The sequence below is a fragment of the Carlito syrichta genome, unplaced genomic scaffold (genome assembly GCF_000164805.1).
Source record: "Carlito syrichta isolate Samal-C Ts95f unplaced genomic scaffold, Tarsius_syrichta-2.0.1 Scaffold315561, whole genome shotgun sequence".
NCBI classification, from domain to species: Eukaryota; Metazoa; Chordata; class Mammalia; order Primates; family Tarsiidae; genus Carlito; species Carlito syrichta.
This window is the reverse complement of record NW_007259657.1, coordinates 154,564-179,162: the sequence shown is the minus strand read 5'-3', so window position 1 is coordinate 179,162 and position 24,599 is coordinate 154,564. Positions and strand designations below refer to the sequence as shown.

General features: G+C 46.1%; 1 protein-coding gene across 1 annotated transcript in view; it reads left to right on the top strand.

The window, feature by feature from the left end:
• The window catches only part of SLC24A4 (solute carrier family 24 member 4), a 139,721-nt gene extending 115,800 nt beyond the window's left edge, over window positions 1-23,921 (top strand). The window contains exons 12-16 of the mRNA XM_008072948.1: window positions 16,150-16,316; window positions 19,055-19,169; window positions 21,145-21,257; window positions 21,626-21,691; window positions 23,724-23,921. Of these exons, the coding sequence (XP_008071139.1) occupies window positions 16,150-16,316; window positions 19,055-19,169; window positions 21,145-21,257; window positions 21,626-21,691; window positions 23,724-23,876 (614 nt within the window). The 3' untranslated portion in view covers window positions 23,877-23,921. The remainder of the gene's footprint in view (window positions 1-16,149; window positions 16,317-19,054; window positions 19,170-21,144; window positions 21,258-21,625; window positions 21,692-23,723) is intronic.
• Window positions 23,922-24,599: the final 678 nt, after the last annotated feature.

Sequence of the window (24,599 nt, the reverse complement as noted above, 5' to 3'; positions counted from 1 at the left end):
CTGCTTGTGAGCTGCTCTGGCTTCAGAACTCTGCAGTGGCTGCCTCTTATGAGTCAGGTGTCAAGAGTCAGGGCTGCCAGCTCCCTGCATGTGGAAACCCTGAGAGTAATGGGGAGCGTGCCTTGCTGAGACCCTTCTAGGGGCCACACATTGACAAGTAGGAACACATTCCCAAGCTGCCAATATGCTGTTGTCACTCCCATTTTAAGGTAAGGAAATTAGACTCAGGGGGACTGCTTGCCCAGTGACCCATAGCCAAGTTACCTGGATTTGAACCCAGGCCAGATGCCAGGACTCTGCCAGTGCTTGACCTTGGCCTTGGTCACTGCACTTCAACATATAGAGAAATTAGGAAACACAGCAGTCAATAAAATGCAAAATTGTGCAGAGCAGGCTGTTAGGACAGGACAGTGCCAACTGTATGGTCCAGACTGGTGCAGGAGGCACCAGGGGCTGTTATTAGCTGTATGTGCCCCTTAATCAGGAGAGGCAGAGTCAGTGGATTCAAGGAGATAGACTGTGTGTCACTTAGGTTGAGTTTCAATAAGGCATACATGTTCTTAAAATCCAAAGCAGTTATAGGAGGGAGAGACACTCTGGGCTAGCTTTTGAGAAGTGTCAGAGCAACGGGCCAAGGGCGTGGAGAGGTGGGGACAGCATGAGTAATAGAACAGAAACCAGCATGAAGACCATGGGAGTATGCCATGCCTCAACCTTGACCCACAGAAGAAACATCTTGCACACATATGTGAGTATCCAAAGAAAACAACTTCATGGAATAATATTTAACTCTACTCCATGCAATGACTTTATTTCCCCTTCTTACAAAATTGCTGGTTGCCTTTCACCAAGTTGGTTTCACACTCCACTCATGGCTCCAATATTGAAAAAACCCCAAAATGACCTGGAGCATTGTTCTTTTTTTTTTTTTTTTTTTTTTGAGTTGGAGTCTCACTCCTTTGCCTAGGCTAGAGTGCAGTGGCACACATGCTCACAGCCATGCCAGCATCGACCTGCTAGGCTCCGGCAATCCTTCTACCTCAGACTTCCAAATAGCTAGAACTATGTGCATGTGTTACCACACCCAGCTATTTTTTATTTTATTGTAGAGACGAGGTCTCGCCAAGTTGCCTGGGCTGGTCTTGAACCCGCGGGCTCAGGCAATCCACTTGCCTTGACCCAAAGTGCTGGGATTATAGGCTGAGCCACCGAGCCCGGCCTGGAGCATTGTTCTTAGGGAACAGTGTTGGGCTTTCATGCTGGACACCTGGGTGGGCCCAGATGGTGGTGGGCATCAAAACTAGATGCAAAGCCCACACTAGCAAAAAGGATAAGCACCTGACGTAGCTTGGTGTCTGAAAAAATGAGAAAATTGTCCTTCTACTGTGGTATTTATGTATATCTACAGAGATGTTCCTGGGCATTTACATGTCCAGGGTTACAGTACCTCAAAGTGAATTCTTCCCCTGTATACACTGTTTCAGGTTAATCTAGAGATGTCCTGGGACTTCCTCAGTGATTTAAACAAGTTAGGATATGGCTGATGAGAAGAGAGCCTGGAATGTTGGACATACCATCAAGGAAGGAAATCTCACATTTGTGTGGGGCTTTCAGAGGGTAAAGGGGTATGTGCATAAAAATCCAGGCAGACAGATGTCTAGATGTCCATCTAAGCAGCATACGCAGATGGAAATCAAGGTAGATCTGAGAAGACAGATGTCTAGAATGTGCATCTAGTGTGGACACATGGATGGACTTGGAGATTTTGAGGTAGATCTGAGAAGACACATGTCTAGGATGACCATCTAGGGTAGATATGTGACCATCTAGGGTAGATGCTGGTTGCCTTTCACCAAGTTGGTTTCACACTCCACTCATGGCTGCAATATTGGAAAAGCCCCAAAATGACCTGGACACTTGAACCTCTGTCCTTTCAGATCTACCTTAAAATCAGCAAGTCTAAAACGACCTGGACTTGCTGATTTTAAGGTAGATCTGAAAGGACAGAGGTTCAGGTGTCCATCTAGGGTGGGTACATGCATGGACTTGCTGATTTCAAAGTAGATCTGAAAAGGCAGGTGTTTAAAATGTCCATCTAGGAGAGATATACAAATGGACTTGCTGATTTCAAGGTAGATCTGAGAATACAGATTTCTAGAATGTCCATCTAGAATGGGTATGTGCATGGACTTGCTGCCTTAAAGGAAGATCTGAAAAGATAGATGACCAGATGTTCATCTAGGGGGGATATATAAGTGGACCTGCTGATATCAAGGAAGATCTGAGAAGACAGGTGTCCAGATGTCCATTTAGGGTGGATACGTGAGTGGACATCCTGATTTCAAGGTGGATCTGAGAAAACAGATGTCCAGATGTCCATCTAGTGTGGGTATGTGCATGGACTTGCTGATTTCAAGGTAGTTCTGGGAAGGCAGATAGCTAAAATATCCATCTAAGGTATATATGTGGATGGACTGTTGATTTCAAGGTATATCTGAGAAGACAGATGTCTAGGATGTCCATCTCAAGTGGATACGTGAGTGGACTTGCTGATTTCAAGCTAGATCTGAGAAGACAGGTATCTAGGATATTCATCTAAGATAGATACATGCATGGACTTGCTGATTTCAGAGTATATCTGAGAAGACAGATGTCTATGATTTACATCTAGGGTGGATACGTGCTTGGTATTGCTGATTTCAGGGTAGAACTGGGACGTCAGATGCCAGGGTAGATCTGGGACATCTAAAATGCCCATCTAGGTTGGACACATGGAGGGACTTGCTGCTTTCAAGCTAGATTGAAGAGGACAGATGTCTAGGATTTCATCTACCATAGGCACTTGCATGTACTGGTGATTTCAAGGTAGACCTGTGAAGACAGATGTCTAGGTTGTCTGTCTATGGTATATTTGTGGATGGACTTGCTATTTTCAAGGGTGATCTGAGAAGAAAGATATCTAGGATGTCCATTTTGGTTGGATCCATGAATGTACTTGCTGACATCAGTGTACATTGAAGACAGATGTCTAAGATGTTCATCTAGGGTGGATAAATGGATGGACTTGCTGATTTCAAACTGGATCCTAAAGACTGATATCTAAGATGTCCATCTAGGGTGGATACATGAATGGACTTACTAATTTCAAGGTAGATCTGAAGACAGATATCTAGATGTCCATCTAGGATGGGTATGTGGATTGCCTTGCTGACTTCATGCAAGATCAGAGAAGACAGATATCTAGAGTGTCCCTCTGCAATGGACATGGAAGTGGACTTGGTAATTTCAAGGTAAATATGAAAAGACAGATGTCTAGGTTGCCCATCTAGGATGGATATGTGGGTAGACTTACTATTTCAAGGTAGATCTGTGAAGACAGATGTACAGATGTCCATCTTGTTTGGATATGTGAATAGACTTTCTGATTTCAAGGTAGGTCTGAGAAGACATATTTCTAGGATGTCCATCTTGCTTGGATATGGGCATGGACTTGCTTATTTCAAGCTAGAACTGAGAGGTCAGATGTCTAGGATGTCCATCAAGGGTTGGTACATGTGTGAACTTGCTGATTTCAAGGCAGATCTGAGAAGACAGAGGTCTAGGATGTCCATCTAGGGTGAGTACATGAGTGGACTTGCTGATGTCCTCTAGATCTGAGAAGGCAGATGTCTAGGATATCCATCTAGAGTGGGAACATACATTAACTTGGTGATTTCAAGATAGATCTGGGTAGACAGATATTGAGGAGGTCTATTCATGGTGAATACTCAACTTAACTTGTTGATTTCATGGTATATTTGAGAAGATAGATGTCTACATGTCCATCTATGGTGGGTACAAGGATGGACTTGCTGAATATAAGCTAGCTCTGAGAAGAAAGATGTCTAAATATCCATCTAGGGTGGGTACGGGGATGGACTTGTTGACTTCAATCTAGGGTGGAGATGTGCATGGACTTGCTGATTTCAAGGTAAATCTGAGACTACAGATGCTAGGATGTTAATCTAGGTTGAATACATGGGCAGACTTGCTGATTTCAAAGTAGATCTGAGAAGACAAATGTCTAAAATGTTCATTTAGGATGGATACGTGGATGGACTTGCTGATTTCAAGATAGGTCTCAGAAAACAAATGTTTCTTAGGTCCATCTAGGGTGGATATGTGGATGGACTTGCTGATTTCAAGGTATATCTGAGAAGACAGTTGTTTAGTATGTCCATCTAGAGTGGATACATGAGTGGACTTGCAGATTTCAGGCTAGATCTGAGAAGATAGATGTCTAAAATGTCCATTTAGGATGAATTCAAAGATGGACTTGCTGATTTCAAGTTAGGTATGTGAAGACAGATGTCTAAATGTGCATCTTAGCTGGATATATGGAGGGACTTGCTGACTTCAAACTATATCTGAGAAGTCAGATGTCTAAGGGATCCATCTTAAATGGATACAGGGGCAGATTTGCTGATTTCATGGTAGCTCTGAGAAGACAATTTTCTAGGATGTCCATCTTGCATGGAACTGCTGATTTCAAGGTAGATATGAGAAGACAAATGTCTAAAATGTCTACTTATGATTGATACTTGGATGGAGTTGCTGATTTTGAGGTAGATCTGGGAAGACAGATGTCTAGCATGTCCGTCTAGATTGGATATGTGAATGGACTTGCTGATTTCAAGCTAGATCTGAGAAGACAGATATCTAGGTTGTCCATTGAGGGTGTGTACATGCCTGTACTTGCTGATTTCAAAGTAGATCAGAGAAGACTGATGTCTGTGATGTTCATCTACAGTGGGTATGAGCATGGACTTGCTGATTTCCGGGTAGTTCTGAATAAACAGATGTCTAGGATATCCATCTAGGGTGGAAACCAATGGATATGCTGATTTCAAGGTAGATCTGAGTAGACAGATGTCTAGTCTGTCCATCTAGGGTGGAAACCAATTTACTTACTGATTTCAAGATGACCTGAGAAGACAGATGTCTAAATGTTCATGTAGGGTGTGTTCGTGGATGGACTTGCTGAATTTAAGCTCAATCTGAGAAGACAGATGTCTAGCATATACCATCTAGAGTGGATACGTGCATGGACTTACCGATTTTAGGGTAGATCTGAGAATACAGATGTCTAGGATGTCCATCTTGAATGTATATGTTTGTGAACTTGCTGGTTTCAAGGTAGATCTGAGAAGACAGATGTCTAAAATGTCTGTTTAGAATGGATAGGTAGATGGACTTTCTGATTTCAAGGTAGATCTAAGAAAATGGATTAGTCAGATGTCCATCTAGGGTGGAACATGGATAGACTTGCTGATTTAAAGGTAGATCCGAGAAAACAGATGTGTGCCATGTTCATCTAAGGTGGATACGTGTATGGTATTGATGATTTCAGGGTAGATCTGAGAAGACAGATGTCAAGGATGCCAAATTTGGGTTGATACATGAGTGAACTTGCTGATTTTAAGGTAGATCTGAGGAGACAGATATCTAGGACGTCCATCTAGAGTGGGTACATAGATGGACTTGCTGATTTCAAAGTAGATATGGGAAGATAAAATATCTAGGGTGTCCATCTAGGGTGGGTACGTGAGTGCACTTGCTGAACTCAAGGTAGATTTGAGAAGACATATGTCTAAGTTGTCTGTCCAGGGGGATATGTGCCTGGACTTGCTGATTTCAAGATAGATCTGAGTAGAGAGATGTCTAGGATATCCTTCTTGGATGCAAACCAATGAACTTGCTGATTTCAAGCTAGTTATTAGTAGACAGATGTCTAGGATGTCCCTCTAGTGTGGAAACCAATGGACTTGCTGATTTCAAGGTACAACTGAGAAGATAGCTGTCTAAATGTCCATCTAGGCTGGATCCGTGGATAGACTTGCTGACTTCAAGCTCGATCTTAGAAGACAGATATCTATCATGTTCATCTAGGGTGGATACGTGCTTGGACTTGCTGATTTTAGGGTAGATCTGAGAATACGAGATGTCTAGAATTTCCATCTAGAATGTATATGTTAATGAATTTGCTGAGTTCAAGCTAGATCTGAGAAGACAGATGATTATGTTGTCCTTTGAGGGTGCATACATGCCTGGGCTTGCTGATTTCAAGGTAGATCTGAGTAGACAGATGTCTAGGATGTCCATCTAGGGTAGAAACTAATGGACTTGCTGATTTCAAGGAAGATCTGAAAAGACAGATGTCTAACTGTCCATCTTGGGTGGGTCCATGGATGGACTTGCTGACTTCAAATGATGCTCGATCTGAGAAGACAGATGTCTGACATGTCCATCTAAGGTGAATATGTGCATGGACTTACTGATTTTAAGGTAGATCTGAGAATATAGACATCTAGAATGTCAATCTAGAATGTATATGTTGGTGGACTTGCTGATTTCAAGCTAGATCTGAGAAAGTAGATGTCTAGAATGTCCATTTAGGATAGATACATGGATGAACTTGCTGATTTCAAGGTAAATCAGAGAAAATAGATGTGTTCCATGTCCATCTAGGGTGGATACGTGGATGGACTTACTGATTTTAAGGTAGATCTGAGAAGACAGATGTCTAGGATGTCCATCTAGAGTTGGTATGTTGATAGACTTGCTGATTTCAATGTAGATATGGGAAGCAACCTATCTAGGGTGTCCATCTAGGGTGGGTACATGAAAGTATTTGCTGAATTCAAGGTAGATCTGAGAAGATAGATGTCTAAGTTGTCTATCTAGGTGGGATATGTGCATGGACTTGCTGAGTCAAGATAGATCTGGGTAGACAGATGTCTAGGATGTCCATCTAGGGAGGATACACAAATGGACTTCCTGTTTTCAAGTTAGGTCTGAGAAGACAGATGTCTAAATATTCATCTTGGGTGGGTATGTGGATGGACTTGCTGACTTCATGCTAGATCTGAGAGACAGATGTCTAGGATGTCCATCTAAGGTGGATATGTGCATGGACTTGCGATTTCAAGGTAAATCTGAGAAGATAGATTTCTAGGATGTCCATCTCAAGTGGATACGTGAGTGGATTTACAGATTTCAAGCTGGATCTAAGAAGACAGATATCTAAAATGACCGTTTGGGATGGATTTGTGGATGGACTTGCTGATTTAAAGTTAGGTCTGAGAAGAAAGATGTCTAAATGTCTATCATGGGAGGATACATGGAGTGACTTACTGACCTCAAGCTATATCTGAGAAGACAGATGTTTAAGAGGTGCATCTAGAATGAATATGTGGGTGGATTTGCTGATTTCAAGTTAGTTCTGAGAAGACAGTTGTCTATGATATACATCTAGCATGGAACTGCTGATTTCAAGGTAGATCTGAGAAGACAGATGTCTAAAATGTCCATTTAGATTGATACTTGGATGGAGTTGCAGATTCAAGGTAGATCTGAGAAGACAGATGTCTAAAATGTCCATCTAGTTTGGATATATGAGTAGACTTGTTGATTTCAAGCTAAATCTGAGAAGACAGATGTCTAGATTGTCCATCAAGGGTGCATACTTGCCTGGACCTGCTGATTTCATGGTAGATCTGAGAAGACAGATTCTATGATGTTCATCTAGAGTGGGTGCATGCATGGCCTTGCTGATTTCAAGGTAGCTCTGAGAAGACAGACATCTATGTTGTCCATCTAGGTTGCATATGTGCATGAACTTGCTGATTTCAAGATTGAACTGAGTAGGTAGATATGTAGGATGTCCATTTAGGGTAGAAACCAGTGGACTTGCTGATTTCAAGGTAGATCTGTGAAAGACAGATGTCTAAATGTCCATGTAGGGTGTGTACATGGATGGACTTGCCTGACTTTAAGCTCAATCTGAGAAGACAGATGTCTATCATGTCCATCTAGGGTGGATACTTGCATGGACTTGCTGATTTTAAGGTAGATTTGAGAATACAGATGTCTAGGATGTCCATCTAGAATGTATATGTTGGTATATGTTGGTGGACTTGCAGGTTTCAAGGTAGATCTAAGAAAGCATATGTGTAAAATGTCCATTTAGGATAGATATGTGAATGGACTTGCTGATTTCAAGGCAGTTCTGAGAAGACAGGTGTCTAGGATGTTTATCTAGAGTAGTTACGTGAGTGGACTTGCCCATTTCAAGGTAGATCTGAGAAGACAGATGTCTACAATATCCATCTGGGGTTGGTATATTCATGGATGTGCTGATTTCCAGCTAGATTGGAGAGGACAGAAGTCTAGAATATCCGTCTATGGTGGGTATGTGTGTGGACTTACTGATTTCAAGGTAAAGATGAGAAGACAGATGTCTAGGCTGTTTATCTAGGGTGGGTATATGTATGGATTTGCTGTTTTCAAGATAGGTCTGAAATGAGAAATATTTAGGATATCCATCTTGAGTTGGCATGTGCATGAAGTTACTGATCTTAACGTCAATCTGAGAAGACAGATATCCAAATGTCTATCTGTGGTGGATATGTGATTGAACTTGCTGATTTCAGAGTAGATCTGAGAAGACTGATGTCTAGGATGTCCATCTAGGTTGGACACATGATTGGACTTGCTGATTTCAAGGTAGATCTGGAAAGAGAGATATCTAAGATGTACATCCGGGGTGGTTATGTGAGTAGACTTGATTTCAAGCTAGATCTGAGTGGACAGATATCTAGGATATCTGTCCAGAGTGGGTACATGGGTATACTTGTTTGGATATACTTGCTATTTTGAAACAAGATAGGAGAAGACAGATGTCTAGGATATCCATCTTTGTTGAGGACATGCATTGACTTGATGATTTTAAGCAAATATTTTTTTGACTCATTATCAACAATCTGGACTTTTCTCTCTGTGTATATACTTTTGGTGACTTAGGAAGATTCAAACACATATATACTGAACTAAATCCATCAGTTTCAGTCTACTTTACAGTTTTCCATTTGAGATAACATTCCTATACCACCCTTATAAACTGTGCAATTCTCTGGTGTTTGCTATGTTCACAAAATTGTGCGACCATTGCCAATATCTAATTCCAGAACATTTTCATAGTCCCACAAGCAATGAGTCTTTCCCCCCATCCCTCTCTTCCTCCAATCCCTGGTACCACTCACCCTCTTCCTGTCTCTATGATTTGCCTGTTCCAAACATTTTATATAATGGAATTTAACAATATGTAGCCTTTGTGTCTGACTTCCTTCCTTGAGCATGATGTTTTCAGGGTTTGTCCGTGTTGTAGCATGTTTCGGTGTTTCTTCCCTTTTTATGACTGAATAATATTCCCTTGTAATTATATGCTACTCTTTGTTTATCGGTTTATCACTTGGTAGATATATGGGCTGTTATAAATAATGCTGCTATGAACATTTGAGTAAGGTTTTTATGTGGACATGTGTTTGCATTCCTCTTGGGCACAGAACTGGGAGTGGAATTGCTGGATTATGTGGTGAATCTGTTTACCTCTTTGAGGACTGTCTCACTGTTTGCCAAGATGGCTGTGCCATTTTATATTCTCACTAGCTGTGTGTGAGGGTGCTTGTGATTCCACATTCTCACCAATACTTATTTATTTATTTTTATTATATTTATACTTGTGGCTGTACAACCTCTTTGAATTACATTTTTCTAGTGACCTTTTGGGAAAATTGTCTATTCAAATCCTTTGCACATTTTTGAAGTTGGTATTTTTAAAAAATTATTGAGTTGTAAAAGTTCTTAATCTCAGACACTGGATCCTTATCAGATATGTGATTTGCAAATGTTTTCTTTTTTATTCTGTACATGGTATTTTCACCTTATTAGTAGTGTCCTCTGAATCACAAAAGTGTTTAATTTTGGTAAAATACAATTTATCTATTTATTCTTTTGTTGTTTGTGATTTTATTGTCATTTAAGAAACTGTTGCCTAACCCAAGGTCATAAAGAGTTTTACCCAAGTTGTTTAATAGTTGGATCCTTATATTTAGGTTTTCAATCATTTTTACTAAATTTTTGTGTCTAGTATGAGGTAGGGAACTAGATTCATTATTTGTATGTGGGTATCCAGTTATCTCTGCACCATTTGTTGAAAAGATTATTCTTTCCCTATTTAATTATCTTGACATCCTTATCAAATATCTGTTGACCTTAAATGTCTGGGCTTATTTCTACACTCTAAATTCTGTGTCATGGATCTACATATTCTGATGCCAGTAACACTCTCTCTTGATTACTGTGCTTTGCAGTAAGTTTTAAAAATCAGACTATGTAAATCCTCCAGCTTTATTCTTTTTCAAGATTGTTTTGGCTATTCTGGGTTCCTTGCATTTTCATATGAATTTAAGGATCAACTTGTCAATCTGCAGAAAAGCCAGCAGAGGTTTTGATAGGGATTGCACTAAATCTGAAAATCAATTTGGAGAATATTGCCATCTTAACAATATTAAACCTTCCAATTTCATAACCAGTATGTCTTCTCATTTAAGTAAGTCTTTCATTTATTTCAATGATGTTTGGTAGTTTTCAGCATATAAAAATTGTACTTTTGTTGTTACATAAATGTAAGTTATTTTTTCTTTTTGATGTTATTATACATGAAATTGTTTTCTTAATTTTATTTTTGTATTGTTCATTTTTAGCGTATAGAAATACAACTAGATTTTGTATATTGATCTCATAATTGCAACTTGCTAAACTTGTTTATTAGTTCTAGTAGTTTTTTTATGGATTCCTTAGACTTTTTTTTTTTTTTTGAGTTAGAGTCTCACTCTGTTGCCCAGACTGGAGTGCAGTGGCTGCTGCTGGCCACCGCAGCCTTGACCTGCTGGGCTCCGGCGATCCTTCCACCTCAGCCTTCCAAGTAGCCGGAATTACAGGCATGCGCTACCACACCCGGCTGATTTTTTGATTTATTGTAGAGATGAGGTCTCGCCAAGTTGCCCAGGCGGGTCTCGAACCTGTGGGCTCAGGCAATCCACTCACTTCAGCCTCCCAAGGTGTGGGATTATAGGCTGAGCCACCGAGCCCGGCTAGACTTTTTTGTATACGAGACGATGTCATCTACAAATAGGAATAGTTTTATTTCCTCCTTTCCAGTTCAAATGATCTTTACTTATTTTTCTTGCCTAATTTTCTCAACTAAAATCTCCAGTTCAGTGTTGAAGGGATAAGAACAAGTATTGTCATCTTGTTTCTGATTTGAGTTGGCTGGGAATAATTTTCAGTCTTTTACGAGTAAGACTAAATGTTAGCTGTGGGGTTTTTTTTCATGGATGCCTCTAGCAGTTTGAGAAAGTTTCTTCCAGTTCCTAGTTTACCGAGTGTTTATCATGAAAAGGTGTTGGATTTTGTGCTTTTTCTGCCTCGGTTTAGTTGACTGTGTAGTTTTGTTCTTTATTCTATTAGCATGGTATATTATATGTATTACATTTTATATGTTGAACCAGCTTTTATTCCTGGAATAAATCTCACTTGGTTATGGTGTATAATCATTTCTATATGTTACTAGATTCAGATTGCTAGAATTTTAAGGATTTTGTGCCTAAGTTCATAAGGGATGTTTGTCTATAGTTTTCTCTTGATATCTTTGTCTGGGCTTAATATCAGCGTAATGTTGGCTTCATAGAATCAACGGAGGAGTGTTTCCTACTCCCGTTTTTCCAAAGTCTTTGTGAAGGATTCATGTTAATTCTTCTTTAAACGTTTGATAGAAATCACCATGAAGCCATCTGGTCCTGGCTTTCCTTTAAGGGAAATTTTTTAAATTACTGTTTCAATTTCTTGTTATAAGTGTATTCAGATTTTCTATTTCTTCTTGAATCAATTTTGATAGTTTGTGCCTTTGTAGGATTTTGTGTGTTTCACCTAGGTTATCTAATTTGTTAGCATACAATTGTTCATAGTAGTCCTTAATAATTCTTTTTATTTCTGTAATGTTTATAGTGATGCTCCTCTTTTATTCCTGACTCTAGTATTGAGTCTTCTCTCTTTTTCTCTTGGTCAGTCTAGTTAAAGCTTTGTCATTTTTGCTGATCTTTTCAAAGAATCAAGTTTCAATTCCTTTGATTCTCTGTATTTTAAAATTTTCTATTTCATTTCATTTTGACCTTGATTCTTTCCTTCATTCTGTTTTCTTTGGACTTAATTTGCTCTTCATTTTTTGTTTCTTAAGGAGGAAGATTAGGTCATTCATTTGAGAGCTTTCCTTTTTTTAACATAGGCATATACAGCTATAAGCAATTCTCCAAGCATTGTTTTCATTGCATCCCATAAGTTTTGATATGCTACATTTTTATCTTTATTTATCTGGAAGTATTTTCTAATTTTCCTTATGGTTTTTTTTTGACTCATTGGTTATTTAGGAGTGTGTTATATAATTCCCACATATTGGTGAGTTTTCCTGTTTTCTTTCTGTTAATTTCTAATTCCATCTCCTTGTGGTTAGACGACATATGTACATTATTTCAGCCCTTTTAAATGTATTGACTCTTGTTTTATGACTTAACATATGGTCTGTCCTGGGGAGTATTCTATGTGCACCTGAGAAGAATGGTATACTTCTTGAATATATTTGCTGTTTTAAATCATACTTGAGGAGTTGTGAGCATGATCCTTAAATAGTCTCAGATGGTCTTCCTGCTCCCTGCTCCCCCCCGCCCCCCCCCCGCACTCCCACTATGTGTATGCTGGTCTGCTTGATGGTGTTCATGGCCTCTGAAGCCCTGCTCATGTTCTTCCATTCTTTTTTCTTTCTCTTTCTCAGAGTAGGTGAGTCCAGTTTGATGCCGGGTGGAGTAGAGTGCAAAACCTGTGAATTATTTGTCTCGTTTCTAAAATGAATTTTAGAGCAGCAGCAAAGTTTTCAAACAAAGTTTATTAGCAAGAAAAAGAGAAAAAGGAAGAAGGAAGATTCATGGTAGAAAGGCCTGCCACGGGCAAGTTTTTCAAAGAAGAAAAACCACACTTTTCTCAACTCCAAACTAGATATAGCTACCTAGTTATTGATATGCTCATGTGTGGAGTGCAGGTAACCATGGCTCCAGAGAGACTGACATCTCTAGGCTTCTGATGGGAGGATACAAGGGGAGGGGTCTTTCCTGACCACTTTGTTTCCCAAAGGAAACCTGCTTGAGCTTTCCAATTCCCAGGTTCCTTAGTTAAAAGGTGATCTTATTATAATTTTCATGGCCTTGGTCAGTTAAGGGGTGGTCTTTGGCCTTCTGCCTTTGACAGGGAACCTGAAAGTTTCTTAGTGATTATTACGTTAAACCATGAATTCAAAGGTTAGGCTGTCCTAGTCTTACACCTGATAGAGTTTTCTTCTGATTTGCCGAGGGAGTGGGGTAGGCTGCCAGCTTAGCCTGCAGTAAAATGTAATTTTAATAATGTCTGAAGGCTTCCTAAAACCTGTCTGTATTTATCTATGTCTAACCTGTGCTAGCTACCCTGTCTCAAGTTGACCTATCCTCATGGTTGTTGATGTTTTTCTCCTTCCTGCTCAAATCTCCTATTGAGTCCCTCTAGTGAATTTTAGTTACTGTACATCTCAACTCCAGAATTTGTATTTGGTTCTTTTTTTTAAATTTATTTATATTTATCTCTTTATTGGTATTTTCTGGTGAGGACTCATTTTCTTACTTTCCTTTAGTTTTTTTTAGACATTTTAAAAACTTATTTATACATTGTTAGGTCAGACCTGCTGGGGGTGTGGATATCAGCCATATTCTGTGGATTCTTTGCTGAAAGATGCAAAGAACTGCACAGAAGTTAGATTGAAAAATATAGCTTATTTAAAGAGTAAATTAGAGAGAAAGGAGATTCACCTCCCCAAGGGGGCCAAAGCCAGGAAACATGGTGACGGCCACAGCTCAGATAGCACATGGCCACACCAGACTCTAGTAAGGCAATGGCAACTGGCTGCTCAAGGTTGAATGCTGTTAAATATTCCTGTTTGATGAGGGAAGGTCTTTAAGGTGGTTGAGTGGTAGTCTATTCCATGCCATCACAAAGGGGCAGGTGAGTGCAGGTATTGACATCAGGTGATGGATAGAAGGCAGATGGGTGGGTTAGTCACATGATTGCTGTCATGGTGGTGGGGTCTGTCTGGGTTGATTTGGTTAACTTGGGTCTTATAGGTGGAAGCAAATACTTGAAATAGAAAAGCTAATTGGTACATTACAAGTTGGGGAGGAGGTTTGTAAAACAATAATCAATAGCTACCTCTGAGAAACTGGTTCTGTCCTTGGTTAGTGATTGGAGGATAAGTTAAGTGAACTGCTAGAAAAATGTGAGATTTAGGCAATGTTAAAATAGTTGCTCATTGGGTATATTAAATCCATGTTATGTACTTTTATGCATATTTTTAAATGGATGATTTAAAGACTGTCTTACAAATCCAGTGTCTTCCTCATTGCTTCTGTTGACTGCTTTTTTTTTTTTCTTGTATATGAGCCATGCTTTTTTTTTTTTGCATGTGATAATTTTTTGTTGTTATTGTTGTTGAAAGCTGGGTATTTTAAATAATACAATGTGACAACTCTAGAAATCAGACTTTCCCCCCTTCCTAGGGTTTATTGTTGCTGCTATTATTATGGCAGTTTGCTTAGCGACTTTTCTAAACTAATTCTGTAAAGTTTGTTTTCTGTGTTGCCCGTGGCACTGAAATCTCTGCTGGCTTAACCTAGAGGGGTTCAGCTGATGGTTGGAGGGAGTTCCTGAGATGCCTGGATCAGGTGGTTCTCCTGGTCCTTGCTGAGGGGTTCAGTGTGTTTTGGGTTACACCTCCACTTAGCCTTTACTTCTTAAGTTTGCAGGGCTTCAGTGCTGGCAGAGGTGACTGTGCAGGGCATTCCCAAGTCTTTCCTGAGCATGAAAATGACCCTGGACACAGTCCTGGGCATACTCATGGTCTTTAGATTCCCAGAAGGACTTAGGAGTTTTTCAAGGCTTGCCATGGACGCCTCCTTTCCCAGCTTTTCCTTCAAGCTGATTGGTCAGTCTATTGTTTAATCCAGCTGTTATCTGCCACCCCAGGGTATGATTGAATAACTACTTCTGATTGTTTTTGGCAAGCACCCTCACAGAAAAGACTGCTCATACTGGGTAAACTCAGATTCAGGTAAAAAGACAGCCTTGAAGGTAAGGTGTTCCAGAAAGCTACCAGACAGTTCAATAATCACAATTCTATGGAGTGCCCTACCCCTGTGTGGCTGTGAGGTGGCTGTCTTTCACTGTGGCTGCAGGTGGCTGACTTTCAAGGCTGCTGTGGAGCTAGAAACTGGGAATGAAAGTAGGAAATTTAAACTCCACAATGCTCTTACTGAAGGTCAGCTGATTTTCTTAAACAGACATTCTCTGGATTGCTATGAACCTTTGGTCAGTTTCCAGAGTTCTGAAAAAAGTTGGTTCTGATATTTTTGTCACTGTTCTTGTTGCCTTTATAGAAAATAAAATATGTTGAGGCCTTTCTTCTGCTGTTCCACTGACCACAGGTGTTTTGAACCTGCATGTGCACGCCTGTACTCAGTGGCTCACTGAGGCCACTTCCTCGGTTGAATTGTTGGGGTATTTCTTTGAAAGGTGCCAGTGAGCTCTGCACTGCCAGCCAGGACTCTCATGCTTTGTCTTGTGCCTATCCTGGGCTGACCATACGACCTTGTGGTAGAGGAGCTGAGGTTTCCTGAGCACCTACTGTGTGCTAGGCTCTGTGTGCTGGGTGTTCTATGTAGACTCTATCCCATTCTTGCAACAACCAAGAACGAGATAACATTTAACAGTGAAGAAACTAGTAAGATGTAAAGTGCTTAGTCCTGTGCCTGCTGCTCGTAGCAGATATCGGATGTGCTGGTTATTGTCACTACAGCTATCATTAGCAGAGAGGAAGTAGGGTTGAGGGTTTCTCAGGGTCCTGGAGCTCATCTACATTTCACACCTCATCTCTGCTCCTCCTAGAGAGTCTGTTTCCACTCTGGGTCTCACTGTCTCTATCCTGTCAACTGAAGGATTGCAGTGACTGAAATTACTCAGTCAACAAGTACTGAATTGTCACTTGCAGAGTGACATTGCAGAGGTCAGTGATTTCATGAGGCCAGTTGCTCGGGGTCACATCGGTGGCATTCTCTTATTGAACCTGGAAAGTATCCAACTGACCAGCAGATATGTGACCCAGAGTGTGTTTCTCCCCCCCCCCACCCCTTGCTGCTGCAGAGGCCAGAGGGGACAGGGCCAAGTGGGTGTTCAGCTGGCCACTCATCTTCCTGCTGTGTGCCACCATTCCCAACTGCAGCAAGCCACGCTGGGAGAAGTTCTTCATGGTGACCTTCATCACTGCCACGCTGTGGATCGCTGTGTTCTCCTACCTCATGGTGTGGCTGGTGAGTGCAGGCGTGGTGGGGCTGTGGGGCGACTAGGCTGGGGGACTGGACTCAAGGGCAGTTGTGGGCCTCCTGAGCCCCCTTGAATGAGATGCTGGCCTCCTGAGCCCCCTTGGACGAATTACTGGCCTCCTGGGCTCCCTTAGATGGGTTGCTGGCCTCCTGACCTCCGCTCATTTCTCAGTGGGAAGGCATCTGAGTGAGGGGTCAGGTGCTGTGCAGGGACTAGGGGTGCCAAAATGTAGCATGGGGCTTGCTTGAGATGTGCCACTCTGGGCAGGGTGGACAGAGTGATGTGGCACGATGCCAGTCAGTGGGCATTCCTGAGGCCCCAGGGAGGCGAGAGAAGGAGACTGGAGTCCATGGTGATAAGGACAAGCCAAGGCTTCTCTGCACCCCACTGGGAATGCCCCTCCCACCTGTGTCAGATGCTGGCTTAGCACTCCACATGAACCCTTCTCCAGCCTCACCCCCACAAGATGAACATTGTTGAGCCTATTTTACAGATGGGAAATTCAAGCCATGGCACTATGGAGCCATTTCTTTAGGGTCACATGACTTGTGTATGCTGGGTGGGGGTTAGAACCTGAGTGAGCCAGTAGTCTCAGCTGCTCCCCATAGCCGGCATTCTGCTTGCCCTGGAGTTCTGAGAGGCCATCAGTGGAAGTCCTGCATGCCCAGAGGTGATGGCTCTTACCCTGCCGGAAGCCCCTGCCCATCCTCTGTGTACTGCCTGGTGGGGTCCTCTTCTCCTGCTCATCCCTGGTGGAGAGCACCGAGGGGGAGATGGTCACCACAGGACTGCGCTCATCTTGACTGAGAAGCTCACCTGTTGTCCTCATACCTGGCGGTTGTCACCTAGTCACTTCATCCTCCTGACACCCAGCCAGCAGCAGGGAAGACAGGAGGGCCTTGGGGGAGACAGCAGGTTGGGATGGGGGAGATGGCATCTCAAGGGATAGACAGCAGGGGGAGGGGGGAAGATGGCAGGTCTCCAGGGAGGGAGATGGTGGGTCTTAGAGAGACGACGAGTCAGTGGGGACTGCAGATCTAGCAGGGAGGTGGCAGGTCTTGGGAGAGAGACGGTGGGTCTGGAGGGGAGACAGCAGGTCTTGGTGGGAAAGACAGCAGATCTTGGGGGGAGGTGACAGATCTTGGGGGAGGGAGACGGCAGGTCTTGGAGAGATGGCAGGTGGGGGAGGGATGGCAGTCTACAGGGAGAGATGGTGGGTTTAGGGGAACAGCAGGTCTGGTGGGGGAGACAGCAGGTCTTGGTGGGAAAGGCAGCAGATCTAGGGGGAGATGACTGGCCTTGGGGGGAAGACATCGTGGGTCTAGGGGGTGGAAGATGGTGGATCTGGGTTGGTAGACCGTGTCTGGAGGGGATGGAGGGTCTAGCAGGGAGAGAGCAGGTCTGGAGGGGGAGACAGTGGGTCTCGAGGGAGAGACAGTGGGTGGGAGGGACAGTGGGTCTAAGGGGAGATGGCAGATCCCAGTGGGGGAGATGGCACGATTAGGGGAGAGAGACAGTGGGAGTGGAGAGACAGCTGATCTGGGTCAGGAGACAGCGGGTCTCAGCAGGGGAGGTGGCAGGTCTTAGGAGTGGGGGAGATGGCGGGTTTCAGAGCAAGAGATGGTGGGTCTGGGGCAGAGATGGCAGGTCTCAGCGAGGGGGGTGATGGATCTCAGAAATGGAGGAGACAGTGAGCCTTGGTTGGGGGGGAGACGGCGGCTCTCCATGGGGGAGATTGTGGGTCTCGGTGAGGGAGACGGCAGGTCTCTGCTGGAGAGGCAACAGGTCTCGGAAGTGGGAGAGATGATGGGTCTGAGGGAAAGAGACAGCTAACCTGGGTCAGGAGACAGCAGGCCACAGTGAGGGAGGCAGCAGGTCTTGGAAGTGGGGAAGATGGCGGGTCTCGGTGGGGGAGACAGTGGGTCTCGGAAGTGAGGGAGATGGCAGGTCTCTGGGCAAGAGACAGCGAGTCTGGAGTGGGGCGACGGTGGGTCTGGGGGAGAGGCAGTGGGTCCTGGACTAACTTTGCTGGGGCATTCCTAAACATGGCTTTGAACTTGAGAGAGCCTCAGTTTGGCCTTGACAGTAAAAATCAAGGAAGGCAGCGCCCGCATCAGCCCTGATTTTTCCTGAGCAGTACATGCTGGCCTATGTACCAGGTGAACTTGCGTGGTATGCTGTGAGGCGCCCAGAGTGGGCAGTCCCACCTGCTGTCCCCTAACCCCAGCCCACCTTTAATATCCCTCATCCCCAAGGCTTTGGGAAGAGTGGTCCTTGAATGTCAGTATCAAAAGGGAGGGTCTTAGAAACGGGTTGTCCATTTTCCAGCTTAGACACCTGAAGAATGAGAACCCAAGAGAAGGCAGTACTTTAGTGAGGTCATACAGATGGGCAGGGCAGAGTGAGACTAGTTCTCCCCCACCAAGAGAAGATGTAACTTCTGCGAGGTAATGTGGGTGGGCAGGACAGAGCAAGACCAGTCCTCTCCCCCAAGAGAAGATGGGACTTCTGGGACATCATGTGGGTGGGCAGAGCAGAGCAAGACCAACACCGACCACCCCCGCAACCTTACCACCCTCCTCTCCAATTTCCCCCCCTACAGGGCTTCTGGAGACGGGAAGGCCTCAGCCCTGTCACCAGGACGCCAGCCCTGCACTCATGGGGCCCATGGAGGTGGGAAGCTCCATGTGCTGTGTGGTGAGCTCATGTCTTACCCACTCTACAGGTGACAGTCATCGGGTACACTCTGGGCATCCCTGATGTCATCATGGGCATCACTTTCCTGGCAGCGGGAACCAGTGTTCCAGACTGCATGGCCAGCTTAATCGTGGCGAGACAAGGTATGGACCCTGCCCTGGCCCACAGCTGCCAGTGTCACCGTGACCCCCCCCTTGCCCCTGCCTCAGTCATAGCTGGCCATGCCGTGGCACTTGCAATGGGTGCTGTTGGGTCCTACTATGTGGCACCTAGGAAACGTGGCTTACTGGAGTCCACTCATGATGTGATACCACCAAGGGCGTCTCCTCTAGACCCCTGTCTAGACATTCCTGCCATGTTGTCATTAAAAGCAGATGTGTGCTGAGGTCATCAGTCAGGCTGAACTTGGACAGAGCTTGATTCCGGGTGTCGTGGAGGAAGTGAGCGAATGACAAGGAGGGTCCTGGGCCCAGGGAGGCCAGGCAGGTCCTGGTCCTGGCCCCTCTCCCACGCCCCCTCCGGCCCCAGAGCACGGGTTGCGTCTTGGTGTGTTTGGTGTTTTTTACTCTGGGTTTGCCAAGTGACTGACTGAACAGGACAAGGAGTGATGTGTATTCTCTGATGGCAGAACAGAGAGCTGGGCAGAGTCTGCCTTCCTGCTCCATTTCTGCAGGTGGGTAGCTCCCCAGATGGACTTCTACGGACTCTGCTTGCAGGTCAGAGGAGAAAGTGTGGGGTTGGGATGGGAGGATCATGGGTGATATCTCACAGGGAGAGGAGAGAATGGTACCAGAGAGGAAAGCTGGCATTGGAAGAAGGACAGGACATTGTGTCCCTCCGAGATGGAGAAGGGTGGACTGGTCAGCCAGTAGGGCTGAGAAGTCTGAGATGGGGGAAGGAGAGGACAGGCATGTGTTTATGGTAGGTGGGGCCTTGCAGAGAACGGGACCACTGGGGACAACTGAGAAGGGTGAAATTCAACTGGGTGATCTTTGATGTGTCAATTTCCTGGGGCAGCTGTGACAGAGCACCACAACCAGATGGCTTAAACAGGCATAGGATCTGACACCTTAGAATCCTGGCTCTGGTTGTGGGAGGCACTCCATGGCCTAGTGTGAGGTTACTAGGCTGGGCGTCCTAAAGCTGAGCCCCATAGGAGCTGCGCCGACATGGCCTGAGCTTCACTGCCATCTTCTGCCGTGTGAGCACGATGCTCCCCTCTGCCCCCACCTCACCGGGTGACAGGTTAAACAAGGTAAATTTCATGGCCGGTCCTCGGAGACTAGCAGCAGATGCATGGCAGGAGGAGTAACAAGGGGCCCCACGTGCACCTGCCAGGGCTGTCCTTCCCGCCCCGTGATCCCAGCAACAAAGACTTGCTGTCTCATGGTTCGGAGACTGGAGTAGGTCTAAGGCTAAGGTGCCAGCAGGGCTGACTTCTTTGGTTGTGAGGAAGGGTCAACTCCAGGCCCCCTTCATGACTCTTCATGGCCACCTCTGTCCTCTCCCTGTGTTCTCCCATGTGTGTCTGTGCCCAGGTTTCGCCTCTTTATTTATTTACTGTTTTTTGAGTTAGTGTCTCACTGTGTCACCCAAGCTGGAGTATAGTGGCACCATCATGGCTCACTTGCAGCCTCAACCTCTTGGGCTCAGGCAATCTTCCTGCCTCAGCCTCCCGAGTACCTGGGACTACAGGAGTGTGCTACCATACTCAGCTAATTCTTTTTTTTTTCTTTTTTGAATTTTTACCTTGGCCTCCCAAAATGCTGCCCTGCCAAGTGTCTCCTCTTTAGGACACCAGTCATATTGGGTTAGGGCCCACTCCAGCAGCCTCACTTTGGCTGTTGCCTCCTTAAAGACCCTATCTCCAAATAAGGGCACATTCAGAGGCACTGGGGGCCAGAATTTCCACATGTGGTTGTGCAGGATCACAGTTCAACCTGCTGCAGCCCCTGGAGACTCCATGGAGGGAGCGAATCTCAGCCCTCACAAGATCCTTTGGAAACATGGGGCCGCAAAAAGGGAACTCCTTCCTGAGGACTGGTACTGATAGAATTACAAGAAGGATCTGGGTCTCAGTGACCTGCTTTCAATGGACATGTGTTGTCATCTCTGCAGGCCTTGGGGACATGGCGGTGTCCAACACCATAGGAAGCAACGTGTTTGACATCCTTGTGGGCCTCGGCGTGCCATGGGGCCTGCAGACCATGGTGATTGACTATGGGTCCACGGTGAGTCTCTCCTGCTGTGAGTAGGGTAGGTGTGTCCCACCAGGAAAGATGGCAATGCTGGCCTGTCTCCTCAGAGTCTCCAGGAAATAACCCCTTTTCCCTGGCATCCAGGTACCCACTCTCCGGAAGCTTCCAGAACAACCCAGGTGGTCTAATATTTCACTCCCTGTCTCAGTATACCAGTGCCCGCCCCATCCCAGGTCACCCCTAAGGAGTGGGTCATGACTGGGTCCACATCCCCTGTCCCCTGTGGCCTGCTCACCCGTGAGCATGAGTCTTCCTGAGGAGAGATTTATTTCCTGAGTGCACTGGGCATTTGGTACAGACTGGTAAGGGGCCGGGCTCAGGGTGCATGTTTGCCTTCCTAGGTGAGGATCAACAGCCGGGGGCTGGTCTACTCCGTGGTGTTGCTGCTGGGCTCTGTTGCCCTCACTGTGAGTCTCTGTTACCCCAAATAGATGCCTCATGTTTACATTGCCTCACCTGACTCTGCCCATCCCTTGTGGGACCCAAAACACCTGCCATCTCTTTGGCAGTGAGGGAGGAACCCAGGCAGTACAGATACTCACAGAGACCCCCAAGAGCACCAACACCCCTGCTCCTACAGATAAGAAGTCACCAGGGGGGCTAGGCACAATGGCCCATGCCTGACACTCCAGCACTTTGGGAGGCTAAGGCAGGAGGATTGCTTGAGCTCAGAAATGTAGATCAGCTGGGCAACATAGCAAGACCTCATCTCTACAAAAAAAATCAAAAATTAGCCAGGCATAGTGACACGTACCCGTAGTCCCAGTTACTCTGGAGGCTGAAGCAGAAGGATCACTTGAGCCCAGGAGTCAGGGGCTGCTGTAAGCTGAAATCTTACCACTGCACTACAACGTGGGAAGCAGAGTGAGCCCCTGTCTCAAAAGAAAAAAAATAGTCACTGGGGAAGGGAGTCATTCCCTACCTCTCGCCGCCTGACCTAGTCCCCTCTCTGGTGCCAGGGAGAGAAGCCCTCCCCTGTCCACCTGAGAGGACGAGCGGTGTGGCAGCCCCCCTGATGGCAAGTCAGAGCCACCCAGGCCTTCCTGCCCCCATACCCCATCTGTGCCGAGCCTCGACTTCGGTCTCCTTGTTTGGTCCACAACCACCTGCTGTGGTGGTCAGTATCATTTTGCAGAAGAAATGGAATCTCAGATGCTGACTTGCTGAGGCTGCAGTTGGCAAGTGGCAGAACCAGGACCTCAGGCCACAGCATCCCAGCACCTGTCCGTGGCACCCTGGCCCTTGTCCACAGCACCCTGGCTCTTGCCCTTGGCCCCCTGGCTGTTGCCCATGGCACCTTAGCACTTGCCCATGCCACCTGGGTCTTGAACTTTGTGCCATGAGGTTCTTGGGATCCAGCCCCCAGAGAGCCTGGACTTGAGACAGGAAGGTGGGTGCAGGATAAGGAAGCATGGAAAGTCAGGGAAGGGTGTAGGCTGGGGATATGCCTACCCACCTACCCCCTGCACACACACGCAGAGAGACGGCCCTGTGGAAGGTACCCAGCTGTGGTTCTGGTGGGCCTTGGGAAGCTGCTGAGACCCAAGAGTAAAGACCATGGTGCCACGTTTTGCAGCACAGGGTTCATCCAGAGGAGGGTGCTGCTTGTCCCCAGAGAAGCCTGCGCCAGGAGGCCATGTTGCCAGGAGGAGGCAGCCTGCCTAGGGAGGGCAGTCCCAGGAGGGCGACTGCAATGTCCTTGGTCTGTGGGACAGGAAAAGTCTAAACCTTCTGGGGCTTGATCTGGTCCAACCAAGGCTCAGCCAGCAGCGCCCTTTGCGCTTGCCACATTCTGCAGAAAGTCCTGGGCCCTGAGGTAGATGCCGCTCCCCAGAAGGACTGCGGGAGTGCCTCTCACACATTTCTCCCTGAGCCCAGCTCCCATTCCCCACCAGCTTATGTTCCCCTCAAGCTCTCCTTGCTCACCCCTCAGGTCCTGCTCCTCCTCCCCACTAGGTCCCCAGTCACCACCCCTCCGCCCCAGGTCCTGCTCCCCCGCCAGTTTCCGTCCCCCATCAGATCACCCTCTCCACCCCACTCCCAGCCAGCTCCCACTTACCCCCCCAAACTCCTGCTGCCCCCCAGGTCATGGGCCCCCATGTAGGGCTCCCAAGAGGACCAGATATGCCTCTCCCAGTCCTGCCTGAGTCCAGCTCCCACTCCCCTCCAGGTCTTACTCCCCCCCCTTCACTCTCCCCCAATTCCTGTCCCACTCCCCTGCTGGGTCCCCCTCCCTGCTGGGTTCTGTTCCTCCCAGTTTCTGCTTGCCCTCCCAGCTCCTGCTCCCCACCCTAGCTCCCGCTCACCCCCTCCAACTGCCACTCGCCTCCCCCCAGCTCCTGCTCCCCAGGTCCTGGGCTGCAATGTAGGGCTCCCAGGAGGACCAGGTGCGTCTCTCCCAGCCCCACCCAAGTCCAGCTCCTGCTCCCCCACCACCAGGTCCTGGGCATCCACCTGAACAAGTGGCAGCTGGACCGGAAGCTGGGTATCTGTGTGCTGGCCCTGTACGCTGTCTTCCTATGCTTTTCCATCATGATCGAGTTCAACGTCTTCACCTTCGTCAACTTGCCAATGTGCCAGGAAGACGATTAGGGCTGGGCCTCCCTGGGAGCTGTCCCGAAACCCTGTGACACTGGCATCCCCGACATCATCCCTGCCACAGGCCTGTCCTGCATCTGTTTCACATGTGGAAGGAAGAGCTGTCATGGCCCTGTCTGGTCACAGTCCTGCTGGGGCATCCTCCTCCTCCTCGGAGCTCTGCCCCATGAGGCAGGATTCGGGCTTATTTGAGCAGCTGTGAGGACCCTGAGCTGCCAGTCAGAGGTATTGTGTCACCTCTTTCCTGTATTTTCCTGAGGAGAACTCCATGTGAAGCTTGGCTCCTGGGCTGTGATAGCCTGGGATGTGAGGCGGGTGGCACATGGGGCCTCCTGGGGCTGTTCCCAGGTGACCTCTGGCCCAGGGGTGGCCCCCTGGGCAGTGTGTAATCCTGGGAGCCTCCGGCTGAACCTGGGAACACCCCCAGTTTGGAGGGGCAAGACCTCAATCTGCAGGGGTTTGAGACTGTGATGGCAGACTTTTCACCCCATTTTCTAGAAAAATTGGAAGAATGGAAACAATTTTTCTCAGCAGAAGAGAGAAAATGAGTGAATATTCTTATCACTTTGACACATTCAGAGAATGAGCAATGAAATATTAAAAACAAACCATCACAGAGATTATCATACTTGAAAAATACTGTTCCACATACATGCATCACGTTGCAGATCAAGAAGGTCATGACTTCAGAAGGCATCCGTGTGTCCCGTCTGACCC